The sequence below is a fragment of the Canis lupus genome, chromosome 4, assembly GCF_003254725.2.
Source record: "Canis lupus dingo isolate Sandy chromosome 4, ASM325472v2, whole genome shotgun sequence".
Lineage (NCBI taxonomy): Eukaryota > Metazoa > Chordata > Mammalia > Carnivora > Canidae > Canis > Canis lupus.
Window position 1 is genome coordinate 6,511,581 of NC_064246.1, and position 18,946 is coordinate 6,530,526.

Consider the following 18,946-nt stretch of genomic DNA (forward strand, 5'->3'; position numbering starts at 1 on the left):
ATTGGTTTGGGATGAATTGAAGGCATAGTTCTATTTGATAACATCACTGCTTTTGTGTTTTTTACATACATTAGCAATAACAGACAGATTAACAATGGCAAAAAAGAAGAGCCTCATCGAAACCTCTCCACACCTCCCCTCCGCTGCAGCTCCAGAGGGCAAAGTTTAAACTCTCATCACTCATCTGGGCCACTGGTCAGTGTGTTTTTCTCTTTCATTCTGTACTTGTTGTGTAGTGTTGATCCCGTCTAGAATGGGAACATGCAAGGGTAGCAATACTGCCCTTGTGCTTGTGGTGTACCACATCTCACAGTGTGTAGTGACCCCAGGGGAGTCCTTGAACCATGAGATAAACACCAGTCGTGTGCTGGAAGCAGCTCCTCCCCGCCCCTCCTCTGCCAGCTGCCTGCCACTCTGGCCAAAAGAACCTATCAGCAGATCTTGACAGCCCCCACCCTGTCTGTCATTAATTCACCATATTTGCCATGTCTTCCCCTGGAATCAATGGCGCCACTCGACATTAAATCACACCTCTCTCCTGGGAAGTCAATAAATCCCCTTTGCTCTAGATTAACCTTATTGGGCAGTACAAAATAGCACATTCTTCTCTCTCCTTTTTACTTTCTTAATTATCAAACACCCTTTAATCACAGTACAGTGGTCTTGCTTGAATATCTACATGTACCTATATTTTGTATTTATTTTTGCTATCCATTTTATTAGAAACTTTTGCAGCATGGACACTGTGTAGTCTCTTCCCCATGTGCCATTTGGAAAACTAGTAGCTGCTGCTCCATGTCTGCTGACTGCCTGGAGATGGGCACTGAGCTGAGTCATATATTGATTTTTGTTCTTCCATTTATTTAGGAGTTGCCGGCCCAGGAAACAGTGGAAGATCTCAAAGGTAGAGTATTTATTATCACCACTTAATATTTTATCACAGCATTATCTTCAGTGAAGTGATAAAGAATTTTTTTGTGAAACAGAATGCAGGTGAATTAATTCAAAATATGAACTGTGCCTAACACTGCATAGTTTTATTTCATCTTAATTCTTCAACTCTTTTTTTTTTAATTTTTATTTATTTATGATAGTCACAGAGAGAGAGAGAGAGGCAGAGACACAGGCAGAGGGAGAAGCAGGCTCCATGCACCGGGAGCCCGACATGGGATTCGATCCCGGGTCTCCAGGATCGCGCCCTGGGCCAAAGGCAGGCGCTAAACCGCTGCGCCACCCAGGGATCCCAATTCTTCAACTCTTAATTTTGATTTTTTCTCATCAGAATTTGTACATTGTGTCTAATTTTAAATTGTAGTATTTTATTGGATCATAAGTTATTGTCCTTTCTCCAGTTTGTGCTTATCTCATACGGCTCAGAGTAGCAGATAAAAAACAGGATATATTCACCATTAATGTACAAACTTTTTATTCTAGTACTCACACTGAAAAAGGACAGAGGAAATGATATTGCATTCTGTATACTGCATTTCCTTCAGGTTACAAATTTTTTTTCTGGGAACTTTCTCTTAAGCCCTCAGATTTTTATTTTCCTTTTCCACAAAGATTTCATTTTATTATCTTTTGATTGCCTTCAGAAAATTGAGAAAAGAGTTTTTGGAGACCTGAATTAACTACTGCTTTTCTCTGCAATTCTATTTTTTTGTAGTGCTACTACAAAGAGAAATTTAGGCTCTATTTAAATTTTGAAAGTAGTGTAAAATTTTATTTTCAAGAAAACAGCTGAAGTTAGCACTTGAGTAGGAAAATCTAAAAAGAAGTTTCTTTTGTCATTACTTAGCTAAATTCTATGATAATAATGTATAAAGGATTATTCAAATTCTTTTTTTTCTATTACTACTACCAAAATGAAGTGACCATTAAATTTCAAATATTTTGGGATCCCTGGGTGGCGTAGCGGTTTGGCGCCTGCCTTTGGCCCAGGGCGCGATCCTGGAGACCCGGGATCGAATCCCACATCGGGCTCCCGGTGCATGGAACCTGCTTCTCCCTCTGCCTGTGTCTCTGCCTCATTCTCTCTCTCTCTCTGTGACTATCACAAATAAATAAAAATTAAAAAAAATTTTCAAATATTTTAGTTACACACAAGTTTTCGTAACAGTATTATTTTATGTCTAGTTATACACACACACACGCATGCATTATTTTGTTCTATTAGACTACTTATTCCAGATCAAGCTATAAACACCATTACTTTACATCCTTTCAATGTCTGTTCTGGTCTTTTGACTTCACCATTCCAACTGAAACAATTCCTTCCTTCCTTTCTTGTACTAGGAATTACAGTGGAGATTTTGCATGTATCATTTCAGTCTGAGTCATAACAAGTCAACTGTACAGGTGGCATTTAGGCACACAACTGACTGCTAAACCCAATGTTTTTTCAACAACACTGCACTGAAACAATTTTTTTTTCTTAGACCAATCTCATAATACACTATCCTAGTATTCAATTCTTTTCATTGTTAAAAGGTACAATCGCATTCTTTTTGTAACAGGTCTATTCAGATATAATTCAGATGCCATATAATTCACCCATTCAAAGTATATAATTCAAGGGCTTTTAGTATATTCACAGAGCTGTATGTCCATCATCACAATAAATTTCAGAATATTTTCAATACCTTGAAAAGAAACCTGATTGCTTAGTCATATTCCTCAATCTTCCCATCTTTTCCAACCCCAGGCTACCACCAATGTATTTTCTGTCTATGGATTTGCCCATTCTGGACATTTCATCTAATGTGTGATCTCTTGTGACTGGCTCCTTTCAATGAGCATTATGTTTTCACAGTTTATTTAGGTTGTAGCTTATACCAATGCTTCATTTCATTTCATTGCTAAATTATACTCCTTTAAATGGCTATACCATGTTTTATTTATCCATTTATCAGTTGATGGACTTTGGGATCTTTGCACTTTTTGGCTATTATAAATAATACTTCACTGGACAATCATTGTAGAGTTGTTGTGTGGAAAATGTTTTTTATTTTCTTGGATATATACCTAAGACTGGCATTGTTGAGTCATAAAGTAACTCTCTGTTTCACCATTCAAGGATCTACCAGATTGTTTTAGAAAGCAGGTGCATCATTTTATATTCCCATCATCAATATATGAAGGCCACAATTTCTCCACATCTTTGATGACACTTGTTATTGACTGTGTTTGAATATAACCATTCTAGTGGGTGGGGTGTGGTATCTCACATGGCTTGGATTTGCATGAAATTAGTCATATTTCTAATGACAAATGATATTGATGTTTCATCATCATCGTCTTTAGAGAAATGTCTATTCAAGTCTTTTGCCCCCTTTTTAATCAGATTGTCTTTTTATTGAGGAGTTGTAAGAATTCTTTATATATTTTAGATACAAGTCCTTGATTAGATATATTTGCAAATATTTTCTCCCACTCCGTGGGTTGACTTGTCACTTTCTTATTGAGATCCTTTAAAGTGTAGAAGTTTTAATTTTCATGAAGTCCACTGTATTGTTTTTTGTTGTTATTGTTGCTTGGGCTTTTGGTGTCGTGTGTAAGAAACCATTGCTGAATCTGAGATCATGAAGATTCATTCCTATTTTTTATTTTAAGAGTTTTATAGTGTTAACTCTTGTAATCAGGTCTATGATCCATTTTGAATTAATTTTTGTGTATGATGTGAAGTAAGGGTCTGACTCGATTCTTTTAATGTTTATTTGTTGTCCAGGATCATTCATTGAACAGACTACTTCCCACTTCCCTCCCCCCACTAACTCATCCTGCTGTCCTGTTGAAAATCAATTGTCCATACATATAAGGGTTTATTTTTGGACTTTCTTTTCTGTTCTTTCGGTCTATATATCTACCATTATGCCATCATCGCACCATCTTGATTACAGTAGCTATGTAATAAGCTTTGAAATTGGGAACTGTGAGTCCTCCAACTTATTTTGCTTATTCTGGGTCTTGTATATTTTCATGTGAACTCTCAATTTCTGAAAAAAAGACAGCTGGGATATTGATAAAAATTATATTAAATCTGTAGATAAATTTGAGGAGAATTGCTATCTTAACAATATTACGTTTTCCAATCCATGAACTCGGGATGTCTTTTCATTTATTTGGATCTTTGGATTCTTTTGACAATATTTTGTAGTCCTCAGTGCATGTATTTTGTACTCTTGTTAAATTTATTACTAAGTATTTTATTTTTTTAGATGCTGTTAAAATGGTATTTTCTTAATTTCATTTTAGCTTGTCTATTGCTAATGTATGGAAATAGAATTGATTTTTGAACATGGATTTTATATTGTACAAACTTCCTGAATGTCTATTAGTTCTAATAGTTCTTTAGTGGATTCCTTAGGATTTTCTATGTACAGAATGATATCATCTGTGAACAGAGATCTTTTACTTTACTTCCCTTTCCAATCTAGTTGCCTTTTATTTCTTTTTCTTGAGTAAGTGCCCTGTGTACAATTTCCATTACAATGTTTATTGATGTTGTGAGAGTGGACATCATTGCCTTGTTTCAGATCTTATGGGGAAAGCATTAGGTCTTTCACCATTACATATGATGTTAGTTTTGAGTGTTTCATAAATAGCCTGTATCAGGTTGAAGAAATTCTCTTCCAATCTTAGTTTGTTGAATGTTTTTTTCATGAGAGGGTACTGGATTTTGTCAAAAGCTTTTTTTTTTTTTTTTTTTTTTTTTACAACTATTGACATAATCATTTAGTTTTTGCCATGGTGTTTTTCTTAACATATATATTTTTTGGTAATATAGTATGTTTTTATAGTTAAAGTGTCAAGGATAGAAAACAAATGACTATATTTGGTTAGATTTCATTGCTAAGCAATATGTTGGGGGAGTCATTTTAGGCCAACTATTTTTCTTGGTTTTCCAGGTAGGAAATTCATTTTGCCATTTTTGCTTAGGGTTAAGCTGGTACTGAGATATAACATGCTAATTTATTCACAAAAGATCCACTTATAGGCCACAGTATGGCTTTATTTTTTTATATGTAATAAGTTGTGGGCGACCAACTTTCTTCTCTTGGCTTTCATAATAGTGCATTTTCCTGAATCTCTTCCCTCTCAGTGTTCTTTGATTGATCCTCCTCTGTTGTTTGACATCTAAATGCTGGAGTACCCTTGGTTTTGGTCTTTGGCCCCTTTCTCTTCTCTAGATACCAGGTCTCCCTTGACAATCTCATATCTAGCTTTAAATACCATCTATATGATTATGTGTGTAAATCTATTTCTTCAGTGTTGACCTCTGTCTGGATTTCAGTCTCATGCATCCAGCTGCTTACACTTATTTCCTCCTGGATAAGATGTCTAATAGTCATATTAAATGGATCACCACTCGATCTCTCAATTGCTATCTCTAAATCTGTATCTCCTCTGGTTTTCTCCTTATCAATAAACACTTGTACCACCAATCTCATTATCAAAGCTTTAAAATCAAGTTCTCATTGGTTTATCTGTCCCTCACTACCCTTAGCTTCCATCTATCATCAAGTCCTGTCAATTCTACTCCAAAACATATTTTAAATTTATATATTTCTCTCCATGTCCACCACAACCACCCAAGTCCAAAACACCATTATTCATCAACTGTAATAGCCTCTTCCCCTATCTCTCTTCTTCAATTTTTTTTCTCTATAAAGAAGAGGTCTTTTTTCTTTAAGGTTTTATCCATTTATTCATGAAACACACACACACACACACACACACACACACACACACACAGAGGCAGAGAGATAGGCAGAGGGAGAAGCAGGCTCTCTGTGGGGAATCCGACGTGAGACTTGATCCCAGGAATTACAACCTGGGCCAAAGGCAGATGCTCAATCACTGAGCCACCCAGGTGTCCCAAGAAAAGGTCTTGTAGTGCCCTTCTCTTCTTCCGATTTTCTCATGCTTCACCACAGTCTACCCCTCATGCAGGAGGCAGGGTTATTTTTTAAAAACCTAATTCAGGTCATGTGCTCCTTTGAAAAACTTCTTCAGGGTTCAAATTATTCATAGAATAAAACTTAAGCTCCATACTTTTCTTTTATATTTTGGACCCTGCTGGCCTTGCTGATCTTTCTTCCTCTCCTTCTCCCTTCACCTTTTCTACTCCAGCTTCATTGACATTTTCTCTCTTTCTCAAACGTGCCAAACGAGTTCCCATCACAGGGTCTTTGCATTAAATCCATATTTGTTTTAAAACCTGGGGTACTCTTTCCTCTCATCTTGTATGTCAGGAAATGGTCCCATTGGCTTGCTATCTGTACAATCACAGTGGTGTGGTATGGGAGGTAGTGAAGCAATAAAAATGCCTTATGAATATGTCCTATAGATCCAACCCAATGTCCTGTTCCTCAGGCCCTGCCTGGTAGTTTGGATTCCTCCTGCAATATTTTCATTCATTTTCAACAAGTGTACTTGATATTGAGTAGTCATGGAAAGCCTCTTTGATGAGACAACATCCAAGTTGAGATCTGGATGGCAAAGTAAAAGAGCCATCTACATAGATAGAGGGGCCATGTGAGGGAGTAGAGGATTGTCAGATTAGGACTCAGAGGATTTGGGCTGTAGTCCCAGCTCCATCGGTAGCATGGTGAACTTGGACAAGTTTCTTGACTCTTCTGTTCTTCTATTTCCATGGAAAAGTATCTGCTCTGTACAGTAGGAAAACCTGCATAGGATTGCTACAAAGTAGAATAATCTTCATTATCATCAACCAACATTCTTGGGTGTGGATAAGATAATTGGCTAGTTTCTTTGGAGGATTTGATGAGTATGAACTATGGTTGTTTTCTAGAACTCTGTACAGTCCAGTTAGGAAGATAATTTAAATCTATATAAATAAAGCTATAGTTTAAAAAGTTTATGGTAAGTAAAATTTATTTCTACAGACATTAATTGCTTAAAGGAGTGCAGAAGAGAGCTTATTTCTGGTTTAGGTGATCATGAGAAATTACATGTTGAAGGAGGGATATGAAAAAGACCTTGAATGAGGTCTTTAGTGGGTGAGGAGAAAGAACATTCCTAGTGGGAGACTTAAGTCCAGAGTTTGCACTAGAATCAAAGGTCTTCTGACTAGAGTAGTGGAGGGCAGGGCCTCTCAATTCTTTCTACCAAAGTACCCCTGAAGGCAGAGGAGAGTGAGTTCTAGGGCTTGTTCTAGGGCTCCTTGTGCCCCCAGAGAATACTCTTCATGATAGTGAATGAAAACTGAGGCTACTTACTGGTTGAATGATCATAAGGCTAGGTAAGAAAGAACAACCAAAAGATTACCCCAGGGTTTTAAGCGTAAGAGGCTTAAAGAGTGGTGGGGTCATTAACAGATACAGGGAAGCTGGAAGAAGGATGAAACTCACTTTCAGCCACCGTCATAAGTATAAATGATTACAGATAAAATTCAGACATGTTTTGAAAATATATGAGTCACGTCAGAAATGTGAGGTTCTTATTGTCCTCAGGTCAAGGCCCCAGCAAGCCCATTGCCAAGTCCTTGGCCTAGCACTTTCCATGTCTTTCCTTGTAGATCCTCATCGCAGCCTTAAGAGGATAGTATAATTAATTCCATTTTACAGATAGGAGGTTGAAGATTAGAGCAGTGGTTCTCCACTGGCAGGTTTTTCTCCCAAAGAATGTTTGATAATATCTGAAGGCATTTTCCATTGTCATAAGTGAGAACAGAGTTACAACTGGCATCGAGTAGGTAGAGGCCAGAGATGCTGCTAAACATCTTTCAATGCATAGGACAGCCCCCACAGCAAAGATTTATTTGGTCCAAAATGTCAATAGCACCACAGTTGAGGATCTTGGTTTAGAGGGATTAGATAACTTGTCCAAGGTAACATAACTAGTTAGTAGAAGAGCCAGGACCTTTCTGATAATAAGTCTCAAACATGATATTGAAATCAGTCTGCCTCCCAAAGCCACAAAACAGCAAAATCTAAAAGTCTGAATTATTATTTTAAATGCAGAGATTTTTTCTTTAAAAAAATTTATTTCATATTATACACACATTAAGAAAAGACTGGGGCAAAGATTTTATCATTTGTTTGCTTTTTACATCATGTTAGCTCCTTCAGCTAAGATGGTTTTCCCTTGTTATCAAATAATGCAATTCTCTTTTATGAATTTATTCCTCTTTCAGGGATTCAGAATCAAGATTTATAAGAAGACTAGTGGGCCTGAAAGATTTGATACAAATGTTGTCAGACTGAGTGTTTGGGAGTGGAAAGATCCTGGGAGGAGAGAAAACTATTAATGAAAAAGTAACAAGCAGGTTAACTTCTACCATGCAACATTCCAGGGGCTCTGCAGAAGGTTCCACCACTTAGATTTTTCCCCTCATGTACTTCATAGTTAGAAAAGACTTTTTCCTTACTAAACAAAGTGAATTTATTAAAAAGTAATTCAGCTTTCCACTTATACTTATCAGTAACCTAAGTCCCAAATTAGAAGACCTGATCAACACGGGATGATGATGGCCAAGACAAATCCAATGATGAAATTTTATAGTAGGTAAATGTATGATTTTCATAAATTTTTTTTCCAATTGAATACAGATTGTTAATGTCTCTTTCAGTTCAAGGGACCCAAATAGAGAGCACCTGTAAAGAAAGGTAAGCTAAGGGGATAAAGAAACCATAAGGAATAGAGAATCCAGGGTAAGGGAGGAGGCTATGGACTTTTCTGTCTTCGGCATCCTCACCAAATTATCTACAAGTTTTTTACATTGGATTTACTTGTATATCTTGAAACTTTCTCACTAAAATCATGCTCCACTACCTACCAAGTTTCAAGTCCAATATGGTGTCTTAGGTTACAACAAATGTTTCTAGGACACCAGTGAGTTCATCTGTGAGTGGTAAATAGGAAAATGAAGTCAGTGTAACATGGAATTGTTCTGGTTCGTTGGCATGGGGTTCTGGGATAGCAGAAGTAAAATTTTCACCTTTAGCAAAAAAGGAGAAAGTTTTCAGTTATTGCAGCTCTATTTTTAGAGAAATAAAGAGTGTCTGCACCTGGGCTCTTCCCCAGAGAGACACACCCTCAGTCTTGCTTGACTCTGGGCCACAGCAGGTTGCACTTCCTCCAGGGCTCAGAGCTCAGAAGAGTCAGAAGAGACTCTTTTGTTCTGCACTCAGAAGCAAGTATTTCCATTTTATTGTTTCTGTGCATTTTAACATCCCCTGAGGAGCCTCTACCACATGTTGAATTGCCGATCTGCCTGGCTGTTCAGGTTCTCTCTGGAGGTACAAATTACAGCTCTTATTAGCACTTTGGTTATAAAGATTGTACAAGTTTTGAGAGGCTTATCCCTAAGCTTACTTTTACTCTAAGCTCTGTTCTTATTAATGAACATTTTTGCAGAATGCATCATTTTTCAGGAACATGTATCTTGTGTTAATGGAAAAATCCTGTACTTTACACTTAGTGGGTACTTAATAAATGCTGACAGATGACTTATTAATTAACTATATCACAAGAGTTTTAAAAAGTGATCCCAAGGAATTATTGTGTTGACAATTAACCAAATTATAGGAATTTAGCAAGATATCTGACTTCTCTAGAATATAAAATCTTTAAGTTATTTTAATTTGCATGCTATATTTATCACTACTGTTTTAGAGAAACAGAAGCTAACTTTACAATTTCAAAGACTGATGAACAATCATCCATTAGTTCTTGAAGCTTAGTAACAAAACTACTTATTTTTCAAACCACTTAACAATTGTAAGAAGCTCCTGGTCATGAAATGCATATCCAATAAACTGTAGTCCTACTGGCAATCCTTGGTTTGAGAGGGCCATAGGGATGGATGCTCACTGCTGGCAATCCTGCCATATTTATAGCCTGTGTAAAAATATTATCCTGGGCGCTTCGTGTTCTGTTGTCTTCTTTAATGAACTCTAGGTATGGGACAGCCTCACTTAATGTGGTGGGAGTCAGCAAGACATCTACTCCAGAGTTAAAAACATTCACAAAATCATTAGCAATGAGTTGTCTCACTTTCTGGGCCTTAATGAAATAATTCTTATAGTTTTCTTTCAATAAGAAAAAATTTCCTGAGAAAATTCTTCCTCTCACCGCATCATTAAACCCTTCTCGCCGGGTTGCAGCATACATGGCTTCAGTAGACACATTGATGTCACATCTGTGGCCATATTCTAGCCCATCAAATCTTGCCGTATTTGATGCCACTTCTGATGTACACAATACATGGTAGCAGACAATTGAGTAACTGGGATGGGGCAGGGACTCTTCAATTATTTTGGCCCCCTCAGACTCAAAGAAGTTAGCAGCTTTGGACCAAAGAGATTGCACTTCACTTGATAGTTCTGCAGTAAGATATTCCTTTGGGATTCCTATACATAGTTTATTCACATCTATCAAACTGGGAAGTGTAAATGGTTTAACAGGATCTTGAATTGTGGTAGAATCTTTGGGGTCATGCCCAGCTAGCATACTCAACACAACTTCTGCATCATCCATACATCTGGTTAAGATTCCACATCCATTGAATTCACTAGGGGAATGAGACCATGATGAGAACCTAAGCCATAGCTTGGTTTGAAACCAACAACCCCGTAGTGGGCAGCTGGATTTCTGGTGGATCCTCTTATATCTGGTCCTAAAGCCGCAGAGCTTGTAAATGCTGCTACTGCTGCCATGCTCCCTCCTGAGCTTCCTCCAGTTATAAGCCAATTTGAATCCTCATTCTCACCATGGGCCTTGTGCTTCGTCTTTTCTCTATATTGTTTTGAATAACTCCAGGTTTTTTTAACTGGTCCAAATACACCATCTGTGCTTCCAGATCTCATTGCAAACTCATCTAAATTTGTTTTTCCCATCAGGACAGCTCCCTGATCCAACAACTTCTGAACTATGTAGCATGGTGATACGTAACCTTTCAGCATGTTTGATGCACATGTTATCTCAATGCCTGGCGTGTTAAAGTTGTCTCTTACTGCAATAGAAACTCCATCTAAATCCCCAAGTGAATGACCTTTCTTGTTCTTTTCTCCAATTCTTCAGCTTGCTTTAAGGCTACCTCTTCTGATACAGTAATGCATGCATTTAGAAACTTGGTCTTCTTGTTAAGGGAGAGACATTTTTGACAGAGCTCTGTTGGAGTAATTTGGCCTTGTTTCAGTGCTGCAGAAACTTCTTGGAGGGTTTGGCCCAGCATGGTCCTTGTGCCCAGTCTGCCACCACAGGGCCCAGGTGACAAGAAATGCAGAGATTTTAAGAGCAATTTCACAGTGGGGGTGATATTTTAAAAATAAGCATCCAATCACATGCGTTGCTAGAGCTACTTTTAGCTTTGTTATTATGAGGTCTTGCCCTGGGACATTATTCGTCTGTTTCAGGAATTAATAAAGTTCCTGCTGTTTATTTCAGGTGTCATTCTCTCCGAAGACCAAGCTGTAGCACCAGTGTCATCTACCTCACCTGGTATTAAAAGGGAAAGCTTACCGGCTTGTGAAGAGGACGTGCCAGAAACCACGACCACGCCAGCAGTACCCATGAAACCAGTTGTGGCAGAAACTCGAATCAGTGGTAAAGGGAAGGAGAGAGGAGGCAAGGGGCAGCCCCCTTTCCGCCACAGATCTGAGGGTGGCTTAGTTGAGAAAGAAGCCTTGAAAAAGTTGCCACACTTGTCTTTGTCTCAGTATGACTTATTAGAAACAGATGTTTCTTTCCAGCCTTGGGGGAGTGAGAATTCAGTTCTAAGTCCAGAACCTGTGATCTATGCCCAGGGCTCCTTACGGGAACGGTTGCAGAGCCAATCACCTCCAGACAGCCTGAGCAGCAGCTGCCCTCAGTGCAACACTGTTATTGCCAGACCTGTGCACGAGCCACTGGATGCCTCCCGGCAGGTGGACCCAACCATGAACCAGGAAGTGGACTACTCGGACAGTGAGGTAGCTGTCACTCTTATCGATACTTCTCAGCCTGGAGACCCACTGAGTCTGCATGAACCCATTAAAATCGTCATCACCATGAGCAGTACCCCCAACTCCATGACAGACTTGGAAAGCTCCCTCCACCTGAAGGTCATTGGCACCGAGAGGGCCGGTTTAAAGTCCGATGCTGAGCCAGCTGCCCTGGAGGTGGCCAGTCCTCCCAACACAGAGCAGATGAGAATTCCTGTCATCACCCTTGAGCTCTCTGAGGATGGGGGAGGGGGTGCTATGTGTCCTGAAGGCAATGGAAGTGACAGGACCCCAGAGAGATTGATGGTGGAAGCATCATCCAATCAGTGTTCCGGCTATGAATCTGGGGAGGGGGGCCATGCCACAAAGGATGGCAGTCCTTCCCCAGGAGATTGCTGTGAAACAACTTCCCCATTCACTCCTCAAGTGGTCCCTGAGTCTGAGGGGGTAAGGGATAGCCAGGCTAACCTTGATCCATCATCTTGTAAAACTAGCCATGAAAAGAGACATACCCGGGTTCTCAGTGTGGACAGTGGGACAGATGTCTTCTTGAGCAAAAGTTCCACAGAAGTGATTAATGATAAAGAAAAAACAATGCCAACTTCCAAATCTGACCTAGAGGCTAAGGAAGGACAAATACCAAATGAATCCAACTTCCTAGAATTTGTCTCCCTATTAGAATCAATCAATACTTCCAAGCTGGCAGCATCCAACCAAAGGAATGGCTCAGCAGAGCAGAACAAAGACAGTGGGCTCCTTGGAGGTACGCTTCCACATCAGTTCTATCATGATGACACAAAGAAGGCAGTCCGTATCTTCATGAGCTTCTGTGATTTGGTTTTGCAAATAGCAGAATATTGGGTCATTACTGCTTGGTGGCGTTATTGATAATTGCCAGATGTGCCAATACTAAGCTGTGTGTTGAGCTTATATTAACATTGGCTTACTCTGGCAGGAAATTTAAGGCATAGTAATGAATGTTTGGCTTCCCTAGAAGGTAATAATATTTATTTCCAAGGAAATAAGCAATTGTATTTTATCACCATGACAAGAACTCACAGTAGATTTCTCTCCCTCTATGGAATAGATGCATTCTGGGAAAGTACATTATGGTTTGCCCCCAGAAGGTCCTCATCTACACTATTTTGTCACCATAATTAGTAACAGCAGTGCCTTTCACCCTTAGAGGTGTTCCCAGTTGGAACAATAAATTATATAGTTACTTTCATCTTCATTTGTTTACACTTCATAGAACCTTATGCTATGGGTACTATTATTTCTCTTTTGCAGATGAAGCTCAGAGAGCTTCCCAAGTTAGTCTAGGAGAAGTACCAGAACTGAGCTTTAATCCCAAGTAATCTTGATCCAGAGCCAGTGCTCCTACAAAGTATATTTCCTTTATGAATGTAAGATTCATTTCTTTTCAGGTTGCTTAATATCTCTGGGCTTAATATCCTGACTGGTAAAAGGATGTTACTGGACTAGAGTTTTTACTTTTACTCTTCTTCGTTTAGCTTTAAATGTCCATGTTCCTGTGATTTCTTAGTACGTTTCTGCCTATTTATCTGACAAAATAGTGGCTATATGGTAGGATTGCTTGCTGGCAGTTGTATTGCACATGGCAGCTCATTTTCTTTGTTGGAGCTCGTAGTGCTTAGTGCTAAAATTGTCCCTTTGCTGCCGGCTGTTCCCTGCTCCCTGGGACAGCCAGCGGCCCCTCTGGCTCCATGTTGGCAACTACCAGCAATTTGCTCATTTCTTTTGCTTTTCCGGTACTCTGCCAAAAGGATTGCTGTGCTTGCTAATTGGTTCACCTTTGCTTAAAAACACATTAAGTTTGGGTATTTAACTTATGTAAAGTGAATAATCTTCACTTTACTATGTCTATATATCTAAGATTTTGCATATACAGTAATAATAAGAAAGATCCAGGTAAACATTTTAATAAGCCCAGGCGGTACAAGAAAGTACTGGTTACTTTGAGATAAAAATCTTTCTGATATTGGACCTGGATGTTCATCTGTTTTATGTAAATACTTGTGAATCTAGATTAGCACTGTCCAACAGCAGCTTCTGCAGTGATGAGAATATCCCATATCTACTTGTCCAGGACAGCAGCCACTAGCCACATGTACCTGTCAAACACTTGAAATGGGGATTGTGCAGCTGAGCAACTGAATTTTTAATGTTATTGAATTTAAATAGCCACATGTGGCTACTGGCTACTATACTGGACAGCTCTGATCCATACATGTGTGTCTTCCCAGGAAGCAGTGGGTATGATGGACAGAACACTTGCTTTAGGACCTCCAAGCCCATGGCCAAATTTTGGTTTTGCAGTACCAGCTGGGTGAGGTTCAACAACTTACTAAACCTACCTGAGTCTCAGTGTCTTCAATAAAGCAAGAATAACAGTATGTTACAGATTTACTATGAAGATTCAATTGGGAAAATATGTAATAAGTCTTGACCCTTCATCAATTTCAGCCTTTTATTCTGAATTTCCCCTCAGGCCACATGTAAGGTTTATTGATTTGTCACTTAAGTTTCTGCTCTTCTTAAATTTTTCGGCCAATCACATTCTACCTGAATGGTGTATAAAATTGGAAATCTAGGAGTATGCAAAGAAATATGGATGCTCTAAGGTTTACTATGGAAAGAAACAGGCTTGGTTGTAAGGAACTGCAGGTACATCAGGGAGGGAGGAGCTGGAGGGGATTCTGTGCCTCTTCCAGGAAAGGACAGAGGTTTTTAATTGAAGGATGAAAGAGAAGAATGTAACTCTTTTAGTTCTTGGAAGGCAAGAACTAAAGGTGGCAAATTTGATCTGTTTCAGGGGTACCTTAAGTCTGTGAGATCGATAATATCTTCTTGCTTCTGCTCCTCATAATAATTTTTTATGTGTTGTAATCTAAAAACCCAATTTCAGAGTGTATTTCTAAAACAACATGCCAGTGTTGAATGATATCGGCAGTCCAGGCAATATGTCCTCATCTTTCTCCTGCTTCAAAGTGAAATAATGTTTGACTGTTATGTGATTGTAAGATCCATGATTTCCCAGTTCTCTTTATGGAATTCTTATATTACTAACCCAGGTTCTCTCTGCAAGGGGCTTTATGATTATGTTCAGGCTTTGGGTATATACTAAGGTTCTGGGCTCTGGAAAACCATACGCTTATCAGAAGTCTTTAAAACTGTATTTTCATTTTGTTTTGTTTTATTACACTTTTATTTTACTTTGTGGGAATAAACAAAGACCAATCAAATGACAAGAAACAAGGCTATTATTCAGAGCTTGCTATAACAAGGGAGTCAGCCTCTATTTCCTATGTTTTGGCAGAGACTCAAAGGCAAGCAGAGGAGTGGGAAAGCTTCATAGTGGACAGAAAGAAGGCTTCAGGTTTGCTTTGACCAGAGGCTGGGAAGCAAAGGCAGGCTAATTAGAGCATCCTGTGTGATTGATTATGGGAACATATTTGACTTTCTCTGGTTGGAAGGGACAAAAATTAGGGAAGCTCTTAGTAATTAATCAGGTCCTGGCCATTTGGGGCCAATTATTACAGAGGTTATTGTTTGACTTCCCAGACTGTTCACTAGAACTAATGATCTGACTTCTTGCAAGTCTGATTTATACATAGTATGTTGGCTTCCTGGGCTAGTTGTTGTAAATTGTCGGTCAGCATTCTATTTTTATATGTATCATCTGGCCACTACCTATTTCATATTCAGTGTCTTCCAGAATTTCTATGAAAATAATCATGAATGTATGCAGAGATGATTTTTGAAGAATTATCCAAAGTTTGGAAAAATTGGAGCAACCTAAATGTACAACAATAGGGGTCTAGTTCGGTAAATTATGCTGTATCAATGTACTATTACATAACTATCATTTTTAGATGATATAGAAGAATATCTAATCTCATTTAATATTTATAATACTTTAACATAAATATAAAGTCATAAAAGACATCTATTTTATGACTTAATTTTTTATAAAACAAAAAAAGTATACATTCATAGAAAAAAAGACTGGTGTGGTATATATCAAACTGGTTCCTGTATCAGCATGGTGAGGTTAAGAGTGATTTAAATTTTTTTCTTTTCTCTAGTTTTAAATCATATACAATTGATGTGTACCACTTTTATAGAACAGAAAATTCCTATAATGTGTTATTTTAAAGGGTAAAAGGAAAACAAATAGTCCATATGTTGATATATGTAATGTACCCATTTAAGAGAAGGAGAGACTAAAATATGAGACAGACACCTGAACAAATGAGTCCAGATACTTGTAACGTGAAGAGGTAGAGTGATCTGCCTTTGCCTTTCTGTAATTTTGTGTGCAATATGATCACTGGCCAAAGCTACTTGTTATGATAGCACTTTCTCACAAATGTGTTTTTTGAAAACTGTGAAAACTTCTATCTTGACAAGCTGTCAAATGAAAGGCAAACATTTTTGTATCAAAGAAATTCTAATGGTAGTTTCACAGATGTGCTGGGAATATTTATCTTTAGGACTCACATAGAAGCCAGCAATGTTTCTCTTGAAGTCTGAGGATGAAAACTTTGTTGTATACATAATGATGTGATTTATACCCCGGGGAAACTAACATAATTTTACTTTTTGAGGGCCCAGACAGATCTTGGTGGGCTTCCCGAACAGCATGTCTTGAAAGGGCCTGTAGGTTCAAACCACTCACTTCTGTTCTTGAGACAATTTATTCAGAAGATAACTCTTGGTATCTTTGGTCTTGGGAATAGAGTGATCATTGTAACCCTAAAAGTGGCTATTGGGGTATATCCTCAGACAACAAAGGGCTGCCCCTTAGGGGTGGATTCCATTGTGCATAATAGTGTAAGCTAAGCCTCTTATTTTGACCAGTGATTTAAGGAGGATTGTAAAAACTCCAATGACCAATCTGTACCTACTAATTTTGGCATTCTTATTCACCTTAAAATGTTCTCAGGACAAGTAGTAAGTGTAGTGTCCTACTGTGTCTTCCACAGGGCCAAGTATACAGTGCCAAGTCAACTATGCCTAATGAGTGTCTATTTTATGAAGGGACTGACTCTACCTTTACCTTGAAAATCCAGACATGGAGATGAGTGAGAAGAAATGATTGATAAGATTTTAAAGTGGTGGATGGCACCTTGCTCTAAACTAGGCAGATTTATTTATGAAATTTATTTTTCATCTGATGCAGTCCATTTATGCATTGAGAACCTTTTAGCCCCAAGTAATCTAAATGGGTGATTTTCAACCAGCTAAGTGGTCACTGGAGTTATTTTAAGGGAATCCCAGCATCTGCACATACAGTAGATAGTTTCCATAGATGTCTAAATAACTAGTCTCCAATATATATGCACTTAGGTTTTTTTTTAATATATTTAGGTACTTTCATACTTAGCAAAATTAAAATTTACTTAAACACATTCTAAATTCATTGGAGCTATGTTGATTTTTCTGTCTATCCTTGTTTCAGTTTTGGTAATTTATTTCCAAGTGCTTTCACATTACTTTCTTTTCTAACATTATGCTAACACACAAAGCAATGTTTTTCAGATAACTGCTCCCATGAGAAAAAGGAGGAAATCCAAGAAAGTGAAAAGCCTAATGGACACAATTCCAAGCATGGAAAACCGGACATGCAAAGTCAAGATCACACTAGTACCAGCCCCGTGCTCACTGAGCCTGCCAAGATTACGACCCTGTGAGCATAACTTACTTAACTTAGCTTCGTATTGCTGCAAAGTGTGAAGCAGCTTCATTTTAGTAGCTGCTTCTTTTAATGATTTGTTAGGGATAAGGAGGAGTTCCTAATAGTTTTTGAAACTTCTATATATGTTAAGTTTCCAGGGCAATAGACAAAGACAAATTATCTACAGGGTAACTTCCCAGCAAGATAGTTCTGTCTTGCAAGTCATCAGTGGGCCTGAAACATCTGTGCAAGATGAGATGTCTGTGGATGCTATGCATGTCTTCATTGATGAACACGGTAAGTCTTTAGAGCTCTTCACTAATGAGGAAGAAGGGATAAAGTTGGAGGCTTTCTCATACCCTTGTGGTCTCTTAGCCTCAGTACTAGACTTTGAAACAGGAAGACTTAGGCTTATGATTGCTCACAAATAATGTTCTTAGAGCAGAGGGTGCTCCCTTCTGCATGTAGAGCCTTTGCATGTAGCATGTCTCTGTGCCTACTTTAATTCTAAAGATAGCTCTCCAGGAAAATCTTTCATAGACTTCCCAGACTTAATCAGATTCTTAAGCTTTTTGCTCTCTGAACACCCTGTCCATTTTCTTCTTTGATATTACTATAGCTTCTGATTATTCATTGACTTATAATTTGATTAATGATATTGTTCCCCTTACAACTGAACTTTAGGAAAGCAATGCCTAGGACCTAGTAAATATTTCTTGGGACCCAGTAAATATTTTCTTGTTGAAAATCTGACCTTGATATATATTTTTGGTGCCTTGTTATAAAAAGGATTTAAAGTAGAAAAAGAAAGAAAGAGAAGGGAGGAAGGGAGACAGAAAAAAGAAAGAAAGGGAAGAAAGAAGGAATTAATTGGCAAGTTCAAAGTTCTATAGATAAGGGATATAGGTCCTTGTCTTTTGAAGATAAGTCTTTGGCTTAAATCCCTTATAGATCAATTAATGTTCGTTGTTTTACTTTCAAAAGGATTCTAGTTTGGATACTGAATTATATGGCCACCCTTTGTATAGATCAGTAGTTTACGGTTTGATATGCTTTTGCATCTGCAGACATACAAAACAGTTTTTTGCATTATGAAGAACAACACTAACATTTATATCAGAGCCTGGTGGGGTGGGGGGTGCTGTGGTTGTCTTATAATGTGTCTCTTGGTGGGAGGAGCCTTAAATTGAGGTTCAGTCCTTCAGCTCACATTCCAGCTGCTTGTAACCGACGTAGTTAATTATGCCCCTGTGTCACCTGAAGAAGGTACTCCTAAAACCTCTTCTGGGGAGAGACC

At 38.3% G+C, this 18,946-nt stretch overlaps 1 protein-coding gene and 1 pseudogene across 2 annotated transcripts in view; one reads left to right on the top strand and one right to left on the bottom strand.

Moving 5' to 3' along the window:
- Positions 1 to 18,946, top strand: part of PCNX2 (pecanex 2) — a 288,030-nt gene that overhangs the window by 30,981 nt on the left and 238,103 nt on the right. For both annotated transcript variants that reach the window (XM_025448568.3, XM_025448569.3), the window contains exons 3-7: positions 75 to 195; positions 868 to 904; positions 11,413 to 12,711; positions 17,514 to 17,661; positions 17,801 to 17,946. In XM_025448568.3, the coding sequence (XP_025304353.3) occupies positions 75 to 195; positions 868 to 904; positions 11,413 to 12,711; positions 17,514 to 17,661; positions 17,801 to 17,946 (1,751 nt within the window). The remainder of the gene's footprint in view (positions 1 to 74; positions 196 to 867; positions 905 to 11,412; positions 12,712 to 17,513; positions 17,662 to 17,800; positions 17,947 to 18,946) is intronic.
- On the bottom strand, positions 9,578 to 11,201 carry LOC112660859 (glutamyl-tRNA(Gln) amidotransferase subunit A, mitochondrial-like; annotated as a pseudogene).